The following is a 23985-nucleotide window of genomic DNA, read 5'->3' as shown; positions in this document are numbered from 1 at the left end:
TTAAGTTGGGCCATGACTTGAACCCTAAATCTAACTCCAAAGCCTGTGTCTTTCCTCTCAACCACCTATAATCAAAACTAGGCTTACTGGGGACTTCACTGATGGTGCAGTGGTTAAGTATCTGTCTGCCAATGCAGGGAACACCGGTTCAAGCCCTGGTCCGGTAAGATCCCACATGCCACGGAGCAACTAAGCCCCTGCGCCACTACTACTGAGCCTGCGCTGTAGAGCCCGCGAGCCACAACTACTGAGCCTACATGCTGCAACTACTGAAGCCCGTGCGCCTAGAGCCCCTGCTCCACAACATGAGAAGTCACCACAATGAGAAGCCTGCGCACCACAATGAAGAGCAGCCGGGACTCGTGGCAACTAGAGAAAGCCCGCAGGCAGCAACTAAGACCCAACACAGCCAAAAATAAATAAAATACATAAATTTATAAGTGCATCCATTATTTAAAAAAAAAAAAAACTAGGCTTACTGGAAGTAGTAGCTACTTGTCCTAAATGTGCTCCACATTATCTGTATTAGTAAACATCACGTGTCTTCCGGAGGCTTAGGAATTGAGGGTAGAATAAGACTGCCAATCAATAACCCAGAACCCCAGACCCACGCGACTGGGCTGGTTGCCCTGGGGCCGTCCTGGTCTCGCGGGGTTTAGACTCTGGCGGGACAAACCCTCTTTTTGCCTCTCGCCCACCTCAACCTACTGCGAGATTGGCACTCAGCCTCACTTCCTCCACCTTACCTCCCAGCAGCGACCAACTTCTGGAGGAAAGTGTCCACCATGGTGTCAAAAAGCTTCACCCTCGAGATGGTAGTGCCGGGGCGCGCAGATTCCTGAGACAATTCCTCAGGCCCTTTTTCCTCACAGCCGCTGCCTACGTTGACGCCGCTCGATTCGGCCATGTTGAAATAGAACCGCCAAAGCTAACTGGCCCGGCCGCTCCGCCCACCGAAGCCCCCGATTGGCCGCTCCCGGCATTGCGCGCCTCCGATTAGAAACAGCGAATGTCTATCACCGAGCCGCGGGGAGGGGAAACTGTCGGAGGCGGAGGGTTACACACACGTTAATACAAGAACGATACACTTACGTATCATACTTTCTCGGCAAGCGTGCAAAATAAGCGCAAAGCTCAAGGACTCAATAAAAACGTTTAATTACACTTCGGAGACTTCATACAGTGCAACAGTCAATGTTCGCTGTTAATATTCACGAGTCCACTTTATCAAACGTTAACTGCATCTGCACTTTATTCCCCTGTCCTTAAATACTACCATCAGGTTTCCCGTCTCGCCCAGTCTCCCGAAAGTTTCTTCCAATTTTGGCTACAGACCAATACATCAAAAATTCCAACTGGTCCAGATCCATGGTCCTGGGAAAATGGAAGCCCACTTTCCCACCCCCACCAAGACATTTTAACCAAACCGAATCCCAGTCCCTAAAATATTAGATGGGAAAGTAGGGGCCAGGGGTCCCTTTTAGTAAATGCCCATCATCCTTTAAAACTGTGTGTGTGACAGAGAGAGAGAGAGAGAGAGAGAGAGAGAGAGAGAGAGAGAGGGAGAGGGAGAGAGAGAGAGAGGAAACAGGTGAAAGACTGAAATACTGTACAAGAAAATAAAACAGAAGAAAGAGTCTGGAGGAGTCTGGGATAGAAACAACGTAAGACATGAGAGCAGGAGACTACCTCCTGTCCATGATACTTTACCCACTTTGCAATGGTGGGGAAGGACTGAAGACAAGACTCTAGGGACGGGAAGGTGTGGAGCTGAGAAAACCAACCTCCATAGGTCTCACTAGGATGAGTTTAAAAGAGAAAGGAGGGATCCCTGGCTTCTTTTATGTTGGTGGTTCTTAGGGTAAAGGAGTGACTGAGAGGCAGGAAGATTCAGAATGATCTGTGGGCCCAACCCTTTGGATGACCATTTGTGAATAGAAATTGGAGGACTCTTGACAAAGTGCAAGGGACAGACAAAAATAAAAATAAGTGAAAAAGAGAAAATAACCCTCAAAGATAGAGCCCAAGATGGGCAGTGGTGGTGGTGAAGGTAGAGAATTCAGATTCTGATCTTGCCTGGGGGATAGAATGTGGGGCAGCCATAAGAAATATCGAGGCTTCAGGTAGCTAGCACCTTTCAAATTGGCACCATGGCCTCTCCCAGGGGGTGGGACCAATAAGAAAGTTTGAAGGGTCATCCAAGCCAGATGTCTCAAGTAAAAGTGCAGGGTTTGATATGCCTTCTTCTCATTCCATTTACTGAACCTCTCCTCACCTGCAACACAAGCTTGGTAGAGGAGGTGTGTGTTGTGGGGGAAGGATGAGGCAGGGAAGGAGCACTCATCATCTAGCTCCTGAGAGCTTCAACAGATCATCTCGGCAGTATCAGGCTGGTAAATGCAGTGGTCCTGGTATTGGGTGAGTTCCTGACCCGCCCTTTACCCGCCTCCAAGCATCCCTCCAGAAGGTACCATGACCGGGATGACTCCTCAGATCGGAGAGAAGAAAAACACAAACAGTTCCACATCTCAGGGATTCCCATTGTGAGACAACATCTGTTTCTGTGAGTCCAAGTGATTGGGGTATATATGTGTGTCATGACTGCCTGGGGCTGAGAACCTCCAGTGCCCTCTCCTAGGTTTGGCTCAGCTGGTCGAGGGAGATGCGCTAGGGCACACATATCCTCCTGTCACTTTCCAAACCAACTACTCTCTCAACCAGACTTTTCAGGGTAATGTTCCAAGTCCAGTGTGTCCCAGACAGTCTGATCTATTTAGAGCTGTGCCCACCACTGTAGTCATCTGGGCCAGGAGAAAAAAACAGCTTATATATCCTGGGGCTGCTGGGACTGAAGGGACTGGGAGGGATAGATAACTGGGATTGAGGGAAAAGCTACATGATATTTTTCCACCTGTCTGAGGAAGGGGGTGGGCTCTGCCTGCAGGATTGGTGCTTTAGCAGGACTAAGACAGTAGCCCGGTTCACAGAAAAATACACACACAAAATAAAGTATCAACATTTCTCCCCAACCTAATAACTCTCCAAAGAGAGGATGAGTGCTCTGGAGAACCAGAGGTTTTTGCTGCTCCCACTCCCTGTGCAAAAGTGCCTGGCACCTTGCCCCCAGTGGCAGGGAAAAGCAGAGTAGTCTGGTGGGCAGCTCAGTCCCAAAATAAAAATAAGCAAGCCTAAGAGATGAAGCAGGAAAGGGCTGATGGCAACTGCTTGGAATCTGGGCTGAAAGCCCAAGAGGAAGAACCAGTGGTAGTAAGCAAGTTCTATGTGCAGCTCTTCTCAGGATCTCAGGGACACAGATGGAGGGGGAAGGCAGAGATGGATTGGCAGGGGATGGATGGAGTGGGATTGGCAGGGAGAGTGGATTTCCTTAGGGCAGGACGGTACCTGTACTGAATGAGTGAGCCCAGTTTGGCAAGAAAATTAAAAAATAATGAGAGCAGGGGATCCAGGCGTGGAGCCTCTTCAGCAAGAGCAGTTCAAAGTCTCTGTCCCTGACCCAGGGCCGGACTCGGTATGTGGTGGGGCACCTGAAGAGGGAGCTACCCTCTCCTCTCTGCCCCCGACCCAGAGTAGTGTGGGAAACAGCAGGCTTCTCTCCCCATCACTGGTTACCAGTGTCTTGAGTCCACCAGCTCAGGTCGGAGGCTGAGTTTCTTGAGGCTCTCGTAGCCCACCACAATGACAATGGTTGAGGGCGTGGCTGAGATGATTCTGGCGGAGAGGCCTTTCATGAGGCCCCAAGGCCCCTCTTCTGCCATCAGCTGTCGGAAGGTCAGGATGATGGAGTTCTTGCCCTCAACCTGGAAAAGTCAATGCATTGGAGGACGACGGTCTGCAGTCAAAGCCCCTCTACCCAATCTCCCTCTGCCTTAGGCTAAAGTGGAAAGAATTAGACTTGGGAGTCAGAGGGCTGGACTCTGCTTCTGCGGGACAGTTCAGCACAGTGACTGAGTATGGGCTCTGGTACCAGACTGCCTGGTATGAATTCTGCTCCGCAATTTACTAACAGCATAATCTCAGGTACTTTACTTAACACTTTGTACCCCAGTTTCCTCAAATATAAAATAGTAATGATAATACCTACCCTGTGTGGTTGTTCTACGAAGTAAACAAAAGAATACTTGTGAATGCTGAGAACAGTGCCTGGCAGACAGTTAAGTATTCAATAATGTTAGTTATAATTAATATCATTAGATAAACTACATAGTGATGAGTCTTTGGACCAGGTGCTTCTCTCTGGTCTCAGGGAGGCTGGATTAAATCACCTCTAAGGGCCTCTGCAGCTCTGTTACGGACCACGGTTCTTGGCCTTCCGGAAGCAACAGAAATTGACTAGAGGCCAGACAAGAAATTCAGACAAGGCCTTACTGGGGCCCCTGCTGCACGAGAGGGGAGCAAGAACAAACAACAGCTTCCTTTGCTGGCTCACTCCCCAAAGTGGGGGTAAGCTTGTTTCTTATATGGGGTGAGGGTAGGGGTGTGTCCAGGAGTCGGGCCAGAGGGGTGGCTTAGGTCTTATATGGGGTGAGGGTAGGGGTGTGTACAGGAGTCGGGCCAGAGGGGTGGCCGGCCAGAGGGGTGGCTTAGGTATTTTGCCGCCCCTTAGGTGGTGTTGTGTGCAGGGAGCATGCACAGTACCCTGCTTTTGCTCCCTGCACTTCAGAAGTGGCAGTTGGGTTTTTTGGTTTCTTTGTATCTTTTGGGTCCAGAATTTGCCCCAACTGGGCATGCACACAGTTGTTTTTAGTCCCATATAGTTTCTTTGTATTCTGTTGCTCGAGGAGAGGTGTGTCCAGATGCAAACACTGCAGCACTGCAGCAAAGGGGCCCCGGTCCCAGCCTGTCTCAGCTCTCTCTGCCAGTGATTTTGATTCTGATCATCTCAATCCCTCTGAAGCTCCATGGCTAGAGTCCTCCCCCTCCAACCCTGTCATCTCCCACACACCCTGTGACCTGTCTTCCCTATCATACTGGAATCTTTTCTCTCTTTTTTCTTAATAGTCTTGCCCTCTTCTTCCCCCCCCCCCACCCCCATACCTGCCACCAAATTACACTTTTAGAGATTACCCCCTTCATACCTTCAGCCAATGCAGGACAGACACACTCCCTGTTATACTTCCCTCTATTCACAAGGTGGTCCCATCTCTGACTAAGAACGTCTCCCCATTCCTCTCTGCCTCCTTTAGCGCCCTCCTTCACATTCCGTCTTTCCCTTCTTCCTCTGACCACCTGTGTTCCCCTAATCCTCCACTTATCCATAGCCACGTCAAGGGCTTTTTTAGCTATGGCCCTGGTCCTCGTATGTGCTGTCTCTTCCAGCCTGGGAACTCCTCAAAGTAAGGACCTGTCCTTTCCCTTGAATCTCCTCATGGAACACCCAGAACAAGGCTCAGGAGAGAATAAGGATGGAACCTATACATTTTATTATTTGCAAACCAATCAGATGCCACTCATTTTCAAACGTGTGGGTCGTGGAGGGGGCGCATGCTTTCCTAGGGACCAATACACAGCTGACCCTCAAACAACACGGGTTTGAGCTGCATGGGTCCACAGATATGCAGTTTTTTTTTTTCAGTAGTAACAAGTAACACTACAGTATCCAATAAAAATTTTAAAAATAAATAAATTAAATAAATATAATAACCGGGAAGACTTTACCATTGCTATTTAACCTTTATGGATTGCATATCTCTCTAAACATATCAAGATATATTCCTGTTTCTCTAAAGTACACACTTGGTTAATTTAAGAATTCCATGCTTATGCTAGCATTAAATTTAAAGAGATTATTTTACTTCTCTGGAAATAAATCAAAATTGTACATAGGTAGCAGAGTTACTACATAAAAAATTGAATTTAAAATTGAACTGCCTGCTTATATTACCCACAATGTGTTTACATATATTTGACTATAATCTATACCAAAATGATTTAAGTAAAAATTCATTTTTATTTATACTTAAAAAAAACAACAACACTACAGTACTATGCGATCTGTGGATGGCGAACCACAGATTCAGAGGGCCAAGTTATACTTGAATTTTCAACTGCGCGGAGTGTCAGTGCTCCTAAGCTCCATATTGTTCAAGAGTCAACTGTACCTAGATTTACCAGCCACCTCCATCCCAACTTCCTGGTATCAGGGAAGCTGACTTCACCTCCGTCTGCTAAGGTTATTTTCCTTCCCTCTCCTTCTCACTGTAACTCAATGACCCCACTCTCCTGGACAGCTGTCTTCTTAAGTTACCCAAATCAGATATTAAAATTCCCCCATTCTCTCCACCTAAAGCTTTTTTAAAAATATTTATTTATTTATTTTATGAGTATTTATTTTCTTTTATTATTATTTATTTTTACATTTTATTATTATTTATTTTTTTATTTTGGCTGCACTGGGTCTTAGTTGCGGCATGCGGGCTTCTTAGTTGTGGCATGCGGGCTTCTTAGTTGCAGCATGCATGCGGGATCTAATTCCCTGACCAAGGATCGAACCCAGGCCCCTTGCATTGGAAATGTGGAGTCTTACCCACTGGACCACCAGGTAAGTCCCGCCACCTAAAGCTTTATACAGCAAAACCTACCATGTGTATATTATACATCATCATTCAGATTCTATTTCCTTGGACTCGGGGCTGTGAAATTGTCATTAAGCTGACTAAAGACAGGGACTATAATTTCTGGACACCACCACCCAGGGCTTTGTCTGTGTTTGTGCTGAGTCCACACAGAACAATCTGTGAAACCTGTTCAAGGACAGTCATTTTCACTGTAGAGAGCACATAGCCAAGTGGAGAAGCCAGATAGACTTACGAAATTAACTAAAATCATATTTCTAATAACCACAAAGCTACAAGGTAAGGAAAAGGTGGTTGATAGGCTACGCTATTATGATGAAAGCCTAGAAGAAAGCAGTAAGAATTCCTAGAGGCATGGGCAAGGAAAGGAGTAGAGACATGCAAGGTAGCAGACAGGATGACAGAAACATTCTAGGTGATTCAAAGTGCTCAGCTAGTTTCTGTAGATAGTAAGCATAACCACAAGGAAGAGGCTTGGATGACCAGGAGAAGGCTGGCTAGACTAGAGGGCCATGACACAAAGAGGTCACGAAATACTGGAGGGCCTGAAGATCACACTTCTAATGGTTTATCTGGGAGGAGGGTAGGGGAGAAGACTGGTCTTACCTGTACTCGGGTTCGGATGACATCCATGGGATTGGTGAGGATGGAAGCAGTGGCTGCAGCCAGAGGCCCCGAGATGGCTTGAAAGACGATGTGAGGGCACTCCTTAGGGCAGAGGGACGAGAGCTGCTCTGGAATCAAGGGAAAGATAATGCCTCAAGACGTGAGGTTCCACCCCATGCGCCCCCAAACCTTTTCTACAAGTTGGCCCAACGATGACAAACCCTCCATCCTTAGCCACCTTAGACCCTATAACTCCCATCTTTGCTTCCATCTAAACCAACAACAACAACAAATTTTTTTTAATAAATTTATTTATTTATTTTTGGCTGCATTGGGTCTTCGTTGCTGCACGCGGGCTTTCTCTAGTTGTGGCGAGTGGGGGCTACTCTTCGTTGCAGTGCGCGGGCTTCTCGTTGCGGTGGCTTCTCGTTGCGGAGCACGGGCTCTAGGCATGCAGGCTTCAGTAATTGTGGCACGCGGGCTCAGTAGTTGTGGCTTGCAGGCTCTAGAGCACAGGCTCAGTAGTTGTGGCACACAGGCTTAGTTGCTCCCTGGCATGTGGGATCTTCCTGGACCAGGGCTCGAACCGGTGTCCCCTGCGTTGGCAGGCGCATTCTTAACCACTGCGCCACCAGGGAAGCCCTGAACCAACAAAAATTTTTAAATCTCAGGCCCCTTCCAGAAGTCATTTTGCACAGCACAAAATTCCTCTGGAGAAGGGGATTTCAAAACCTCTTTGCTTGCTGACTCCTTTCAGAAATCACTCCTGATGTAAAACTCTTATGTTTATGCTCTACTTTTCACAACTCACTGGCTAGAAAAGCACACACCACATATTTTCTTATACGTGCGCTGGATAACTGGTAAGATACATTAAAAATTGGTAACACTGATTGTCTTTAAGGAAGGAAGCTGGGTGACTGTGGTAGGTGAGGAGTGTTTTCACTGCATACCCTTTCCTACCTTTTGAATTTTGAACCATGTGAATGTTTTAAAAAATAAAAACAATTACAATTAAAAGAGAAAATCATAGCCTACAGTGAAAACTTTTCTTCAGCCTATATCAAGAAAGGAAAATTGGACTTCCCTGGTGGCGCAGTGGTTAAGAATCTGCCTGCCAATACAAGGGACACGGGTTCGAGCCCTGGACCGGGAAGATCCCACATGCGGTGGAGCAAATAAGCCAGTGCGCCACAACTACTGAGCCTGAGCTCTAGAGTCCGCAAACCACAACTACTGAGCCCGCGCGCCACAACTGCTGAAGCCCACGTGCCTAGAGCCCGTGCTCCGCAACAAGGGAAGCCACCGTGATGAGAAGCCAGCGCACCACAAGGAAGAGTAGCCCCCACTCACCGCAACTAGAGAAAGCCCACGAGTAGCAACAAAGACCCAACACAGCCAAAAATAAATAAATTAATTAATTTAAAAAAAAAAAAGAAAGGAAAATTCATTTTTCAAAATGCTGATGAAGAAGATGGAATAATACCCAGATTCACCCAATCCCAGTGTCACTAGGAAGTTCACCTGCAATTAAATTATTTTGCTTTTCCCTCTCTGGAGGTAAGAGACAAGAGTTCGTTCATTTATTCAACAAAGATTTATTGAGTGATTACCATAAGCCAGTCACCTTGGGTTCTAAAGATACAACAGTGAATAAAAGAGCCTCAAATCCCTGCCCTTATGAAACTTACATTCTAGTAGGGGAAAACAGACAATAAATAAATCAAAAGCAAAATATACAGCTATGTCAGACATGATGTGTGCTAATTATAGAAAAAAATAAAGCAGGAAAGGAAGATAAGGAATGCCAGGGGCAGAAAGGGTAGAAGGTGAAGTTTAAGCAAAGCCCTAAAGGATAGTATAAGCCTTATCGATCTGTGGGGAGAACTTTCCAAGCAGAGGTAACATCCTATGCAAAGGCCCTGAGGCATGAGCAGGCCTGAGGTCTTTGGCAGCAAGGCCAGTATGCCTGCAGCCAAATGAATGAGGGAAAGAACAGTAGATGAGGTCTAAGAGGTAGGGCCCTGAAGCCATTGCATGGACTTTGGCTTTTACTCTGAATGCGACTGGATATAAAATAGATTTATCATCTCCAAGATTCCCTCTCAGTTTTCTCTGTACAATTCAGTCACCATAATACCTTTACGAATTTTTTCTTGGGGGGAGGAGCAATATAGGGGTAGGGGATTAAGAGGTACAAACAAGCTACAAGGATATATTATACAGCACAGGGAATATAGCAAACATTTTGTAATAACTATAAATGGAGTATAACATTTAAAAATTGTGAATCACTATATTGTACACCTGTAATTTATAAACTATTATACATCAACTATACTTCGATTTAAAAAAATAATTTTTTTTTTTTTTCCCATGCTCCTAGTTTTGGTAATTTACGGCCAGGCAACTAAAGATTAGGAAACAAGTAGGAGGGTGGAGGTTGGCAGGACAGAAGAGAGGGCTTCCAAGTCCGAAGGCATGACAGAATTCCTTAAGCCCTACCAGAACCACCTCTCCCCTGGATTTCTAATCACTTTCTTCCCCAGGGTCAGCATACAGAAAGAAACAAAGTGAACTGGCTCCGCCTCAAGGGTGTCTTGTTGCTCCTGAGAAGAAAACATTTTACAGCCACTGGAAGGCAGCATCTGGACTGGCACTGCCAGCCTCCTTGGATCTGTCTGCACTGGTGTCCAGACCTGCAAGCTGCAGTGGGATTCAGATTCCAATTCTAATCATGCACACATGCCATTTTTCTGGGGTTTAGGAAGAGGATGAAAAAACAAAGGCAAGAGGGTGGAGGAAAGAGCCCCATGGCTTTCCTTCTCCATTATTCATTCAACAAGCATTTATTGGGCATCTATTATCTGCAAGGCAGAAGATAAACCCAGGTTGACTTGGTTAAAGTCCTTCCTGGCTAAATGACTTTGGACAAATAATATAAGTATTTATTTAATGCTTACTATATGCCAGGCACCGTGAAAGCACTAGACATAAAACAGAGAAATGAACAGGAAAATGCCTTCATGGAACTTACAGTCTAATTAAGGAGCTGGGTGGAAATTGGGGATAAAATAATTGCAAATTATGACAAGTGCTATTAAGGAAAATAAGGTGCTACAAATGAAAACAGGGCTTCCCTGGTGGCGCAGTGGTTAAGAATCCACCTGCCAGTGCAGGGGACACGGGTTCAAGCCCTGGTCTGGCAAGATCCCACATGCCGCGGAGCAACTAAGCGCATGCGCCACTACTACTGAGCCTGTGCTCTAGAGCCCATGAGCCAGAACTACTGAGCCCACGTGCCACAGCTACTGAAGCCCACGTGCCTAGAGCCTGTACTCCACAACCAGAGAAGCCACCACAATGAGAAGCCCGAGCACCACAATGAAAAGTAACCCCCCTCGCCGCAACCAGAGAAAAGCCTGCACGCAGCACTGAAGACCCAACACAGCCAAAATAAATAAATAAATAAAATTTTAAAATAAATAAATTAAAAAAAGAAAACAGGAAAAGCCCTCTTTCCAACTGGGTAAAGAAGTCTTCTTGGGACTTCCCTGGTGGTGCAGTGGTTAAGAATCCACCTGCCAGTGCAGGGGACACGGGTTCGATCCCTGGTCTGGGAAGATTCCACATGTCACAGAGCAACGAAGCCCGTGCGCCACAGCTACTGAGCCTGTGCTCTAGTGCCTGCGAGCCACAACTACTGAAGCCTGTGTGCCACAACTACTGAAGCCTGTGCACCTAGAGCCCGTGCTCCACAACATGATAAGCCACCGCAATGAGAAGCCCGCACACCGCAGCGAAGAGTAGCCCCCGCTCACCGCAACTAGAGAAAGCCCGCGCGCAGCAACAAAGACCCAACGCAGCCAAAAATTTACAAATTAATTAATTAATTAATTTTAAAAAAAGAAGTCTTCTTTGCAAAGATGGCATGTACGTTGAGGCTTGAAGCATGAGAAGGACCCAGACACACAAACAACAGGGGAAAGGGTATTCCAGGCAGAAAGAACAGTATCTGCAAAGGCCTTGAGGTGAGAACAGAGCTTGGTATGTCTCAGGAACTGAGAAAAGGGCAGTGAGAATGGACCAGAGTGAGTAAGGGGAGAGGAGCACAAGATGGGGCTGGAGAAGCAGACAGGGACCAGATCACATAGACCTGTATTGACCGTGAGAAGCATCAGATTTTATTGTAAATACCCATAAGGCAGCATTGGTAGATTTTAAGCAATATGGAGTGACAAAAACCAGTCTACTCTCTCAACAAATATTTACTGAGCACTTACAATTCACCAGACCCTGAGACACACAGTGTCACAGAGTGTGGCACACAGTGGGTATTCAGTAACTGTCAGCTTCCACCCACTTCCAAGAAACTTTCCAGTCAATTATATCAAAATAAAGCTGGGGGAAAAAAAGCGTTAAGAAAAAAGAAGAACCTGTGCAAATAATAGAAGAGATAGGCACATACAAATAACATCAAGGCAAATGTTCTAACTGCCTTAAGAAAGACTGAAGCAATGTCATAGGGGTTGAAAGGAGGGAAAGACCATTTCTGACTTGAGAGCTACATGGAGAGGATGGGAGAGGAGGCAATGAGTCATGATTTCACCAGGGTAAGTGGACCTGGAAGGCATCTAGCAGAGAGACATGAACACAGCAGAGGTGGGAGAGATGATGCACGGTGGAGGAATGGTACGTGAACTGGCCTGGCTGCAGCATAGACTATACATAGGGAAACAGCAGGATGTTTCACCGAAAAGGGAAGGTGAAGCCAGGCTGAAGAGTTTGGATTTTACTGAGTAAGCAGTGGGAGCCACTGAACATCACAACCAGAGTTTAAAGTTAATCCATTAGGGGGACTTCCCTGGTGGCACAGTGGTTAAGAATACACCTGCCAATGCAGGGCACACGGGTTCGAGCCCTGGTCCGGTAAGATCCCACATGCCATGGAGCAACTTAAGCCCGTGCGCCACACTACTGAGCCTGTGCTCTAGAGCCCGCAAGCCACAACTACTGAAGCCCTCGCGCCTAGAGCCCGTGCCCTGCAACAAGACAAGCCACCGCAATGAGAAGCCCGCACACCGCAATGAAGAGTAGCCCCTGCTCACCACAACAAGAGAAAGCCCATTCGGAGCAACAAAGACCCAAAGCAGCCAAAAGTAAATAAATAAATAAATCTTTAAAAATAAATAAATAAAGTTAATCCATTAGGGACTTGTGTGTAGATAGGAAGGAAGAGACTTGGAACAGCTACAAGGCTGATGCAACAGTCCAAGAGGGTAGGAACAGAGCATGGTTTCCAGGAAAGGCAGTGGGAATGGAGAGAAAGTTGGACAAGACATTCCAGGGTCACCAGGACTAGATGTGGGGACAAGGAAAAGGGGCCAAGCACTATGCCCAAGGCCTCAGTCTCAGTGATTTGGAGAATAACATGGCCACTGACACATGAAAGTAAATCAGAAGAGAAAGCCAGCTTGGGATGAAAAATAGTTAATTGGGGCTTCCCTGGTGGCGCAGTGGTTGAGAATCCGCCTGCCAATGCAGGGGACACGGGTTCGAGCCCTGGTCTGGGAAGATCCCACATGCCGCGGAGCGGCTGGGCCCGTAAGCCACAACTACTGAGCCTGCGCATCTGGAGCCTGTGCTCCGCAACAAGAGAGGCCGTGATAGTGAGAGGCCCGCGCACCGTGATGAAGAGTGGCCCCCACTTGCCGCAACTAGAGAAAGCCCTCACACAGAAACGAAGACCCAACACAGCCATAAATTAATTAATTAATTAATTAAAATTAAAATGGAGATTTCTAAAAAAAAAAAAGAAAAATAGTTAATTGAAAAAAATTTCAGATGTAAGTGCATGCCTCCAGGTTAAAAGGTCCAACAGTCAGGATGTCTGTCCAGAGCTCTGGACAGGTAAGTTTGGGAACAGAAATAGAAATTTTGGACATATTAGAAAAGGACAACTCTAATTGTAAATGAAATCAAATGAGGAGAGAGGGGTGAGGACAGACCCCAGAGAAAATGCTCACGTTTCCTAGGAAGTTTCTCTAACATTAAGATTGCCAGCATCCATTCCCAAAGAATCTGATACAAAGGGTGGAGGTGGAGTCCAGGTAACTGAATTTTACCAAATACTCCAGATGAAAGACTGTGTTAAACAGAAGAAGAGACAGAGCTACCAAAAAAAAAAAAGTACCATTAGAAAAATAGAAGAGGGACTTCCCTGGTGGCCCAGTCGTAAAGAATCCACCTTACAATGCAGGGGACACAGGTTCGATCCCTGGTCAGGGAACTAAGATCCCACATGCCACGGGGCAACTAAGCCCACGCCACAACTACTGAGCTCGCATGCCTCAACTAGAGTCCGCGTGCCACAAACTACAGAGCCCAAGCGCCCTGGAGCCTGCGCACCACAGCTAGAGAAGAGAAAACCCGCATGCCACACCTAGAGAAGCCTGCGTGCCACGATGAAGAGCCCGCGTGCCTCAAGGAAAAGATCCCGCGTGCCGCAACTAAGACCCAACGCGGCCAAAAATGATAAATAAAATAAATAAATAATAAATAAATCTTTTTAAAAAAAGGAAAGAAAAAGAAAAGACCCAGAAAAGTACAGTGCCATAGAAACAAGGTGATTATAGGTTAGGAAGTCATTACAAAATTTGGTCAGAAAAGTTCCAGGTGGGATGGGACAGAATGCCTACTGCCAAGGCTTAGGAGCCAGCAGCAGGGATTTGGGACGCTGCAAGCACAGGCTGCCCTAACTGGCGTTTGGTAGTTACCCAAAGCTACGGATATCGCAGGGTAGCAGGCACACACAGGTCCTGCTCTTGACAATGTGCTTTGCCCTTTCAGAAGGAAATCTGGCAGTATGTTTATTGAGGCCCTCAAAAATGTTATCTTTTGACCCAGAAATCCCATTTCTGGGAAATACTTAACAAGTAATGCCTTGTGAACAAAAATACATTACAGGAGTAGAGAGGTTCAAGATTGTATCACACCTTGAACTTAATTTAAATATTTATTTATTTATTTTGGCTGCACCGGGTCTTAGTTGCGGCATGAGGGATCTTTGTTGCGGTGTGCAGGATCTTTAGTTGTGGCATGTGGACTCTTAGTTGCGGCACGCATGCGGGATCTAGTTCCCCAACCAGGGATTGAATCCAGGCCCTCTAGCATTGGGAGTGCAGAGTCTTACCCACTGGACCACCAGAGAAGTCCCTTGAACTTAATTTAAAAATAGTAAGTAGGGGCTTCCCTGGTGGCACAGTGGTTAAGAATCCGCCTGCCAATGCAGGGGACATGGGTTCGAGCCCTGGTCCGGGAAGATCCCCCATGCCACGGAGCAACTAAGCTTGTGCACCACAACTACTGAAGCCCGCATGCCTAGAGCCTGTGCTCTGCAACAAGAGAAGCCACCGCAATGAAAAGCCCACGCACCGCAGTGAAGAGTAGCCCCCACTCGCCGCAACTAGAGAAGGCCCATGCGCAGCAACGAAGACCCAACGCAGCCAAAAATAAATAAATAAAATAAATTAATTAATTTAAGAAAAAAATGTAAAAAAAAAAAATAGTAAGGAAAGGCATCCAACTCAAAAGCTCACTATTACCCATTGCTTTCATCTTTAAATCCTATGGATTTTGTCCCTCTCCACCTTAAGATTCTCTGCCAATATTCCACTAACCTTAGTTGATCCTGATGCATCGAGAACCCACTCTATGTCCTACAGTCATATACTTTACTTGTCTGATTCCCTCCACTATAATATTAGCTCCTTGAAGGGAAGAACCATGTCTTACTCATCTCTGAATCCTCCTGGATTCAAATGTTTGCTGTATGAATGGCCCAGTCTCCCATTAAATCACTCACTCCAACATGCACAGAGCAACAGCATCTCTGTCCATTAGTAACCATCCTCCACCCCCACCCTCCTGGTCCCTGCTTACCTGCATAGAAGTGGTAGAAGGGCCACCAGACAGCACTGTTCGGGATGTAAGTAAGCAGCGAAGCCACGTAGCCCCGGTAGAAGCCACGAAGTCCATCAGCCCGCAGGATCTGCCTGATGATGTCCTTGGTTTGGCCAAAGGCAACTACCCCTTGTCCCTCTGGAGTCCCTCGCACTTGGAAGCGGCCCGTTTTCTCACCCTTGCGCTGCATCATCAGGTGCTGGGAGACCACATCAATGGGCACCGTGATGCTCTGAGCCACGAGAGAGGCCGAGCCACCGGCCACCAGTGATTTGACTGTGTTGCTCTGGCTGTAGTCAGCTACAAACTTCCGGGTGAGCTCATAAGTGGTAACATAGCACTGGCCAGATATGAGGGTGAAGGTGTTGACCAGGAACCCCCGGTAGAGGCCAGTCACACCATCTGCCCGTAGGATCTTGATGAAGGCATCAAAGGTCCCATGGTAGAGGCTCTTGCCTTTCTGAACCTGCAAGCGAGTGCGGATGAGGGTGAATGGGTAGACGCTGACACGGATCATCATTGTCATTGCCACACCAAACACGTAGAACTTCTTCTTGTCCAGGTGTTCCCACTCGATGATCTGGATGTTACGTTTGTCCTCCATTGTGCCTGGAGACCTGGGGATTTGAGCAGGGTGGAGGGAATGTGAAGGAGATCAGAATTTGCACTTTCCCCTCCTGGATGGGCTCTGAAACCCCATTCTCAGGCTTCAGCTCCTGGGGTACTCACTTCTCCAAAGTTTAGACTTCACCCAGTCTGGCTCTGCCAACCCCTGCCTGATTCTTCCTTCATGGATCGGGATAGTGCCCTCTTCTCTCTCCTTTACCGGTCTGTCCCAATTCAGGACCCCTCTTCTGAAAATTGTCTCTCACCTCACTCCCGTGGGCCCACTCCCACCTCAGCTCCCTACCCCCAGCTTATCAGATCATCTATTCTGGTCTCTCTGCCTCTGCCCAGGCCCTGGTGTCATGGCCCATTCTCCTTTTCATTCTCTAGCTCACCCAGACAGCTCAGGATGCTGTGGGCAAACCAACCACCTGGCCTTTAAGTGGGCTAATGGGATGTCACTAAGTGACATTCTGGAGGTTCCTAAAGGCTAAAGGGAAGTGGTCCATTTCTGACGCTCCTGGGCCTACTGAGGAGGCATGGCCTTCGGCCTTGGGCCTTTGAGCCTCAGCAGGGTGCCTCTTTTACCACCATTTACCAGCTGACTCACCTTACTTTATTTCTGTTTTCCCGTGCTGGCCCCTCTGAGCTCCTCCTGACCCACACTCACTACACTTACACTTTCTCCAGTCTGCATTAGAAGAAAGTGTGAGGAAGAAGGCAAGTGGGGCTTTCACTCCACAGGCACCCCCCCCCACCTCCCTTCCTTCTAATGACAGGAGTTAGAAATTTAGGAACAAGCCAAAGGTCAGAGTCCTCTTTGGTTATTAGATAACTCACTCTAGAGAAAGAAGAGAACCACCTGAGAGCTAAGCAGTTTCCCTGAAGAGTCTTAACTACAGGGTAGAGAACATGCTTGGCCTCTTTCATCCCCAAGCATATAAATAATAACCTCAGCCCCTAGGTAATGAAGGGAGATTCAAGTGACAGAAAAGATATAGAGACTCTGCCTTTGAGAAACTCAGTCTCTTCAACGGGACACAGTATCCCTCTGGGGAATGGATGTAAGACACAGAGATAAAGAAACCAGGGCAAATTAATGTACATGTGGCCCTCATGTTAAGTGTATCCACTGACTAAAGTTTCAAACAAAACTAATAAGCTTACAGCTGTAATAACTGTATAAAATCAGGAGCTTTCAACTTAAGAAATGTCAAATGAGGGGCTTCCCTGGTGTCGCAGTGGTTAAGAATCCGCCTGCCAATGCAGGGGACACTGGTTCGAGCCCTGGTCCAGGAAGATCCCACATGCCACAGAGCAGCTAAGCCTGTGTGCCACAACTACTGAGCCTGTGCACCACAACTACTGAGCCCACATGCCACAACTACTGAAGCCCACGCGCCTAGAGCCCGTGCTCCACAACAAGAGAAGCCACCACAGTGAGAAGCCCGCGCACCGCAATGAAGTGTAGCCCCCGCTCGCCGCAACTAGAGAAAGCCCGCATGCAGCAACGAAGACCCAACATAGCCAAAAATAAATAAAATAAAATAAATTAATTTAAAAAAAAAAAAAGAAAGAAAGAAAGAATCCGCCTGCCAATGCAGGGGACATGGGTTCGAGCCCTGGTCTGGGAAGATCCCACGTGCCGCAGAGCAACTAAGCCCGTGCGCCACAACTACTGAGCCTGTGCTCTAGAGCCCTCGAGCCACAACTACTGAAGTCCGTGTGCCACAACTACTGAAGCCCATGTGCCTAGAGCCCGTGCTCTGCAACAAGAGAAGCCACCACAATGAGAAGCCCGTGCACCGCAACAAAGAGTAGTCCCCGCTCTCAGCAACTAAAGAAAACCGGCATGCAGCAGTGAAGACCCAATGCAGCCAAAAATTAAATAAATGAATAAATAATTTTTAAAAAAAAGAAATGTCAAATGAGAGGACGTCATATATTGGACATACACATAGTGACAATGTAATGTGCTCCTGTGTAGGATACTGGACATTTTCAGCCAGAAGGGGAAAGTGGGAAGTTAAAGTCCAGGAAGCAGGAAATCAGGGGCTCCCTAAGCTCTGAGAGAAATCCTTAAGGGATGGGAAAGGAGGTGGCCACATCAAAAGGACAACTCTAGAGAGGTGAAATGTTCTACACCGGCAGTCCCAGCACCAATGCCTTGACAAATCTCATGTCAAGTGTATAACCAGAGTTCATCCTCAACCACCTTCCCCAACCAAAGGTCCCAACCAGCCTAAGTAGCTCTTGGTTTACCATATACGTCAGTGGGGAAGCAAGGTTAGCTTTTTGGAATTTCCTGAGCTGGACTGCATCACTTTCATTAAAGTATAAGATACGTGCAGTGCAAACTGAGTACACGTGAGCTGAGGGAAAACCTCAGCTTCAAGGTGAGGCATGGGTGAGGCACATGTAACCAAGACAGGCTTCCTGGAGGAGGACAAAGCAGCTTGAACGGAGGAATACATGTGGACAGTGAAAGGGAGGAAACAATGGCTTGAAACAACTGGGTTGACCAGAACAGAGAATCTAGGCCATGGGAAATGAGCTAGAGATGGGGTTCTAGGAGGAGAACCCCTGGATCACTGATGTGCTGCTTGCTGTGGGCAAAAGTGGCCCTTCCTCCAGCCTCAGCCCAGGACACCCATCAAGTCCAGTGCGGCAATCTTCTCCTTTAAGGCCCTTCAAGAGAAGGGGGTCACTGTATCACTGACAAACAGGGTGTTTGGCATCCAGGGTCCCAAAGTTATGAGTCCATTTCCACTGAGAGAGGAGGAGAAGAGAGAGAGAGACACTAGGATTTACTGAACACCTATTACCTCAAGTAATCCTCACAACTTAACCTCTACACAGTTAAGACACTTCTGCTAAATGAGGAAATTGAGGTACAACAAATAGGTTAAAAGGAACAGGCCCAAGGTCACACAGCTGGTTAGCGGAGGCAGGATATGAGCCAAGTTTGCTCCTCTGCTCCATCATGCCCTCTACTCCATGGGAGTTGAGGAGTTCCAGCACAAATCACTCTGTTCAGTATAAAGCCAGGTCATTCCCACCCTTGGGAGGTAGAATTAATGCCCTCATGACTGCCAGTTACCCAAGGGTTAAGCATAAGCTCCTGGCAGCAGATGCCCAGGGATTTCTCTCGGCTTTGTTCCATTGAAACCAAGAGCTGCCTCTGCTTTCCCAGCGTGCTTGTGGAGTGACTGAGCTGAGTGGCTGGGCAGGCCTGTTGTCATCATAGGACAAATACGGCAGGGCTCAAGCAAGGCCTCCTGCTCAGCTCATGGATACTGTGTGCTGAGCAGGGCAGAGAGCCAGAGCCATGAAGGACTCTGTTCTAGGACCTGGTTTTGTGGGCACCGTCTCAACTTATCAAACTGAATGACAGAGTGCCAACAACTCCTGATGAGAAATCCTACAGCAGCACCCAGCGCCCCATTTCCCCACTTTCCTCCATCTCTCACATGTGCCAGTCTATTTTAAATTCCCAGAAAGAAGGGAGGACTCTCCACAGCCAAAGCAGGTAATTTCTACCATTGCCATGGTGACAGAAGAAGCCACTAAGGGTCATGCCACAGAGGGCTGAGCCTCTACAGTTGAAGGGGAAGGCACTGAACCCAACCCCTCTATCCCTTTGAAAGGTGGGTTGCTCCTAAAAGTTGGGATCTCAACCTGCTCCTTGTTATTTAACCTCCAAACTTCCCGCTGAAATATCAAAACCAGTTCCTTGTGTTTCACCCTCTGGAAAATCCTCCATGCAGATACCTGTATGCTCACTTCCTTCAGCCTTCCTTTCTTCCAATTCAATCAGCCCAGCTTCTTTATGGCTCCTTCCCAGATCCTTATTTGTGTGCATGGCTCCAATTCTGAATTTTCCCCCATCTTTTAACACAGCTTAGACACAAAGGTTAAAGTGCTTCATACGGAGACCCAACAGATGACCCAGGATGTCCTGAAATCATCAAATGAGATGTCAGAGGCAGAACCCCCACTGCTGAGCCCATCAGAGGAAAGGGACAAACTGGCCCAAGTAGGTATACTTCCTCTCCACTTCCCCTCTCCCTGTACCAGAAAAACCACACCAGACTGTTCACTAGGTTCTGAGATAAGATTCTGGTTCAGGACAAGGCAATGTCACCTGGAATGTAAGGTCATTCGATGAAAAGAACACTAGTAGTCAGGAGATCCAAGTCTGAATTCCACTTCCATTACCTACTAGTAGGATTGGAACCAAGTCACTTCTTTGGAATTCAGTTTCCTCATCTGTGAAATGGGGCTAATAAAGCCTGCCATAGCTATGTCACTGTGGTGCAACTCACATGAGCTAATGTGTGAAAGCACTTTGTTAACAGCAAAGCACTTCTATCATTGCAGAAAGCTCTACTTGCACAGTGCTGCTCTAAATCTTTGCTACTCAGAGAGGTGCACAGACCAGCAGCATGGGCATAATCTGGGAGCTTGTTAGAAATACAGAATTTCAGGATGCTCCATAGACCTGCTGAATAAGAACCAACATGTTCACAAGATCTCTGGGTGGTTAATACATATATCAGAGTTTGGAAAGTATTGCCTTAAATATTAAGAATTGTCAGTATTATAACAACGATAACAACTACTCTAGGAGTCCAGGACCATTATGACTAGGTTAGGAGCCCTCTGACTCCATCCTGACTTGTCACCAGGACTGGGCTCAGTGATGACTTCTAGACTCATTCAAATCTTTTCAGTCAACAACCCCCCCCCAAATCAAATAGCCACCTACAACTCCTGACAAGACATCCATGGGGTTTGGTCCCCACTTCTGTGCTGGAAACAACATCTTTGCTTCCTCCTTCTGTTCCTCTGTACTTCTTACTGCAACTGCATCAAGGCTTTGCATCCTGGGAGCTATCTACCACATGAATGTGAATATATTTACATGCTTGCCCACCTGTCCTAATGGATATGCATTTCCTTAGGGAAGTTCCCGGGCATGCCTCCAACCTCTCCCTTCAAGACAACCTCCCCTCTGGGGCATGAAGCGATTTCCACCCAGCCTTCCTTCGGTCTTCCATAGGTGCCCACGTGATCCCTCATGACAGACACCACATGACAATCCTCTTCACCTACTCCACATGACACCCCCTTTAAGCTGCTTCTGTCCTGGCCCCCGAGATGCCGCCTCGCCATGCCTCTCGCCATGCTTCTTTCGCTGTCAGCGAAACTCATGCTCCTCCGACAAGAAGAGATGACTCGTTGGAGTCGCCCCTCATACCTCAAACTGCGTGGCGAGCTCCCACTGAATTGCAGCCGGGCACTGCAGACACCCGCTGCCTCCCTGACAGGTCCAGGTCCTCGGAGACCTTAGTCCTCAGGCACCCGAAGCCGGTGGTTTCTTACCTTCTCAGATCAGGGCGGTTCCGCCCCGTCTGAGGTGAACTCCAAGTGCGGACCTCTAGACCGCAGCTCCCACTCTATCCTCTGTTTCTGGCGACTGATGGCCTCCGGTCGCATCTTCCTCCATCTCGACCGGGCTCCCGGTACTGACGGAACCGGAAATTGGGACTTTGTCACTCCCGCCCCCTGCGGGGGGGCGGGAATGAACGATGTGCAACTCCACCAATGGCGTTCTGAGCCTTTAGCCTCTCGCCCCGCCCCCGCAGCAAGGGTGGAAGGTCCTGGGAACCATCTTGAATTCGGGCAGAGGCCACGCCTTTATTGGCTTCGACATGCCCTTAGCTCTACAGCGCATGCGTTTTCTTTCTAATTCTTGGAAATTAAAAGTCACCCGGCGCTTCTTGAAGGTTTTGTTCTAAATGGGTCACCTTGTGTTTCCGATTTATTGGAATCCTTAAATTCAAATCTAATCTGTAAATTTTTGTGTAATTTTTATCATCTACAGAGCCAAAACAGAGGCCAGTATGCAGCAGGAAGGACTAAGTTTAGACAACCAATTTTAAGGTTTGGGAACTCAAAAAACTGCAGGAATAGGGAACATCCTGGAGGTGGAGTGGTCTCTTCCAGCTCTAAAACTATCTGCTTATACGTGGATTTAAAAGAAGAGGCAGAGCCTTTTAAATAAGGGACTGGGAGGCTGGGGGTGGAGATTCATTTCAAAATAGATATTTCTACAACTCAACAAACAAAAAGACAAACAACCCAATTTTTTTAAATGGGCAAAGGACTTGAATAGATGTTTCTTCAAAAAAGGTGACCAAAAAGCACATGAAAAGATGTTCAATATCATTAGGGAAAAACAAATCAAAACCATGAGATCCCACTTCACACCCACGAGGATGGCTAAAATTAAAGCAAGCAAGCAAGCAAACAAGAACCTAGAAAGTAACAAGTGTTAGCAAGGATGTGGAAAAATTGGAACCCTCAGACATTGCTGGTGGGAATGTACAATGGTGCAACTGCTGTGGGAACAGTTTGGTTGTTCCTCAATATGTTAAGCAAAATTACTATATGACCAAGCAATTTCGCTCTGAATATATACCCAAAAGAGTTGAAAACAGGTGTTCAAACAAAAACTTGTACACAAATGTTCACAGCAGCACTCTTCTTCACTATAGCCAAAAAGTAGAAACTAACGGTGGTATACCCATACAATGGGATATTACACAGTGAATAAAAAAACAAACAAAAAAAGGAATGAAATATGGATACATATTATGATGTGGATAAATTTTGAAACCATTATGCTAAATGAAATAAGCCAAACACAACAGTCACATATTGTGTAATTCCATTTAGATGAAATATGAAGAATAGACAAATCTATACAGACAAAAAGCAGGTAAGTGGATTAGTGGTTGCCAAGGACTGGGGGGAGGAAGAGTGGGGAGTGACTGCTTAATTAGTACAGAGTATCCGTTTGGAGTGATGAAAGTGTTCTGGACCTAGATAGTGGTGATGATTGTACAGCACTGTGAATGGCTAAATATCACTAATAGTAAATTTTATGTTATGTGTACTTTACTACAATTAAAGAATTTGATACCTCTAGGAAAGATCCCTCCTGAACAACAGATTTGTACCGACAATTGCCTCAAAATATCTAATGGACATTTCAAACTTAGTGTGAAAGTTAGTTTTATGTCAATCTGGCTAGGGCTATAGTAACTAGTTATTCACTAATAGGTGTTGCTGTGAAGGTATTTTGTAGGTGTGGTTAACATCCACAATCAGCTGACTTTAAGTAAAGACTACCTTGATAATGTGAGTGGGCCTCATCCAGTTAGTTGAAAGGCCTTTGGAGCAACACTTAGGTTTCTCTGGGGAGAAATTCTGCATCAAGACTTCAGCATGGGGCTTCCCTGGTGGCGCAGTGGTTAAGAATCCACCTGCCAATGAAGGAGACACGTGTTCGAGCCCTGGTCTGGGAACATCCCACATGCTGCAGAGCAACTAAGCCCGTGCGCCGCAACTACTGAGCCTGTGCTCTAGGGCCCACAAGCCACAACTACTGAGCCCACATGCCACAACTACTGAAGCCTGTGTGCCTAGAGCCCGTGCTCCACAACAAGAGAAGCCACGACAATGAGAAACCTGCGCACCGCAACGAAGAGTAGCCCCCGCTCACCACAACTAGAGAAAGCCCGCTTGCAGCAACGAAGACCCAACACAGCCAAAAAATAAATTAATTAATTAATTTAAAAAAAAAAAAGACTTCAGCATGGCCGGGGTGGGGGGAGAGATAAATTAGGAGTTTGGGATTAACACTGCTATGTATAAAATAGATAACAACAAGGACCTACTGAATAGCACAGGGAACTATATTCAATATCTTATAATAACCTACAATGGAAAAGAATCTGAAAAAGAATATATATATATATATATGAATCTCTTTGCTGTACGCCTGAAACTAACACAACATTGTAAATTAACTATACTTCAATTTTTAAATGGTAAAAAATAATAAATAGGGCTTCCCTGGTGGCACAGTGGTTAAGAATCCGCCTGCCAATGCAGGGGACACGGGTTCGAGCCCTGGTCTGGGAAGATCCCACATGCCACGGAGCAACTAAGCCCGTGCGCCACAACTACTGAGTCTGCGCTCTAGAGCCCGCGAGCCACAACTACTGAGCCCACGTGCCACAACTACTGAAGCCCGCGCGCCTAGAGCCCGTGCTCCACAACGAGAGAAGCCACGGCAATGAGAAGCCCGCGCACCGCAACGAAGAGTAGCCCCCGCTCGCCACGACTAGAGGAAGCCTACGTGCAGCAA

At 46.9% G+C, this 23985-nt stretch overlaps 1 protein-coding gene across 7 annotated transcripts in view; it reads right to left on the bottom strand.

The window, feature by feature from the left end:
* LOC103006548 (solute carrier family 25 member 44) overlaps positions 1–21295 on the bottom strand; it is a 46359-nt gene extending 25064 nt beyond the window's left edge. The window contains exons 1-5 of one of the 7 annotated variants that reach the window (XM_057539434.1): positions 21153–21295; positions 19539–19725; positions 15141–15778; positions 7200–7327; positions 3631–3818 (exon numbers count right to left, since the gene is read on the bottom strand). In XM_057539434.1, the coding sequence (XP_057395417.1) occupies positions 3631–3818; positions 7200–7327; positions 15141–15765 (941 nt within the window). In that variant the 5' untranslated portion in view covers positions 15766–15778; positions 19539–19725; positions 21153–21295. Of the gene's footprint in view, positions 1–746; positions 942–1134; positions 3819–7199; positions 7328–7528; positions 7842–15140; positions 15779–19538; positions 19726–21152 lie in introns of those variants that run through there. The other 6 variants (XM_057539425.1, XM_028163875.2, XM_057539594.1 and 3 more) reach the window with 6 other exon arrangements.
* Positions 21296–23985: the final 2690 nt, after the last annotated feature.

Source organism: Balaenoptera acutorostrata, chromosome 1 (genome assembly GCF_949987535.1).
Source record: "Balaenoptera acutorostrata chromosome 1, mBalAcu1.1, whole genome shotgun sequence".
Taxonomy (NCBI): Eukaryota; Metazoa; Chordata; class Mammalia; order Artiodactyla; family Balaenopteridae; genus Balaenoptera; species Balaenoptera acutorostrata.
Note: the sequence above shows the minus strand (reverse complement) of the source record. Positions and strands in the feature narration are given on the sequence as shown.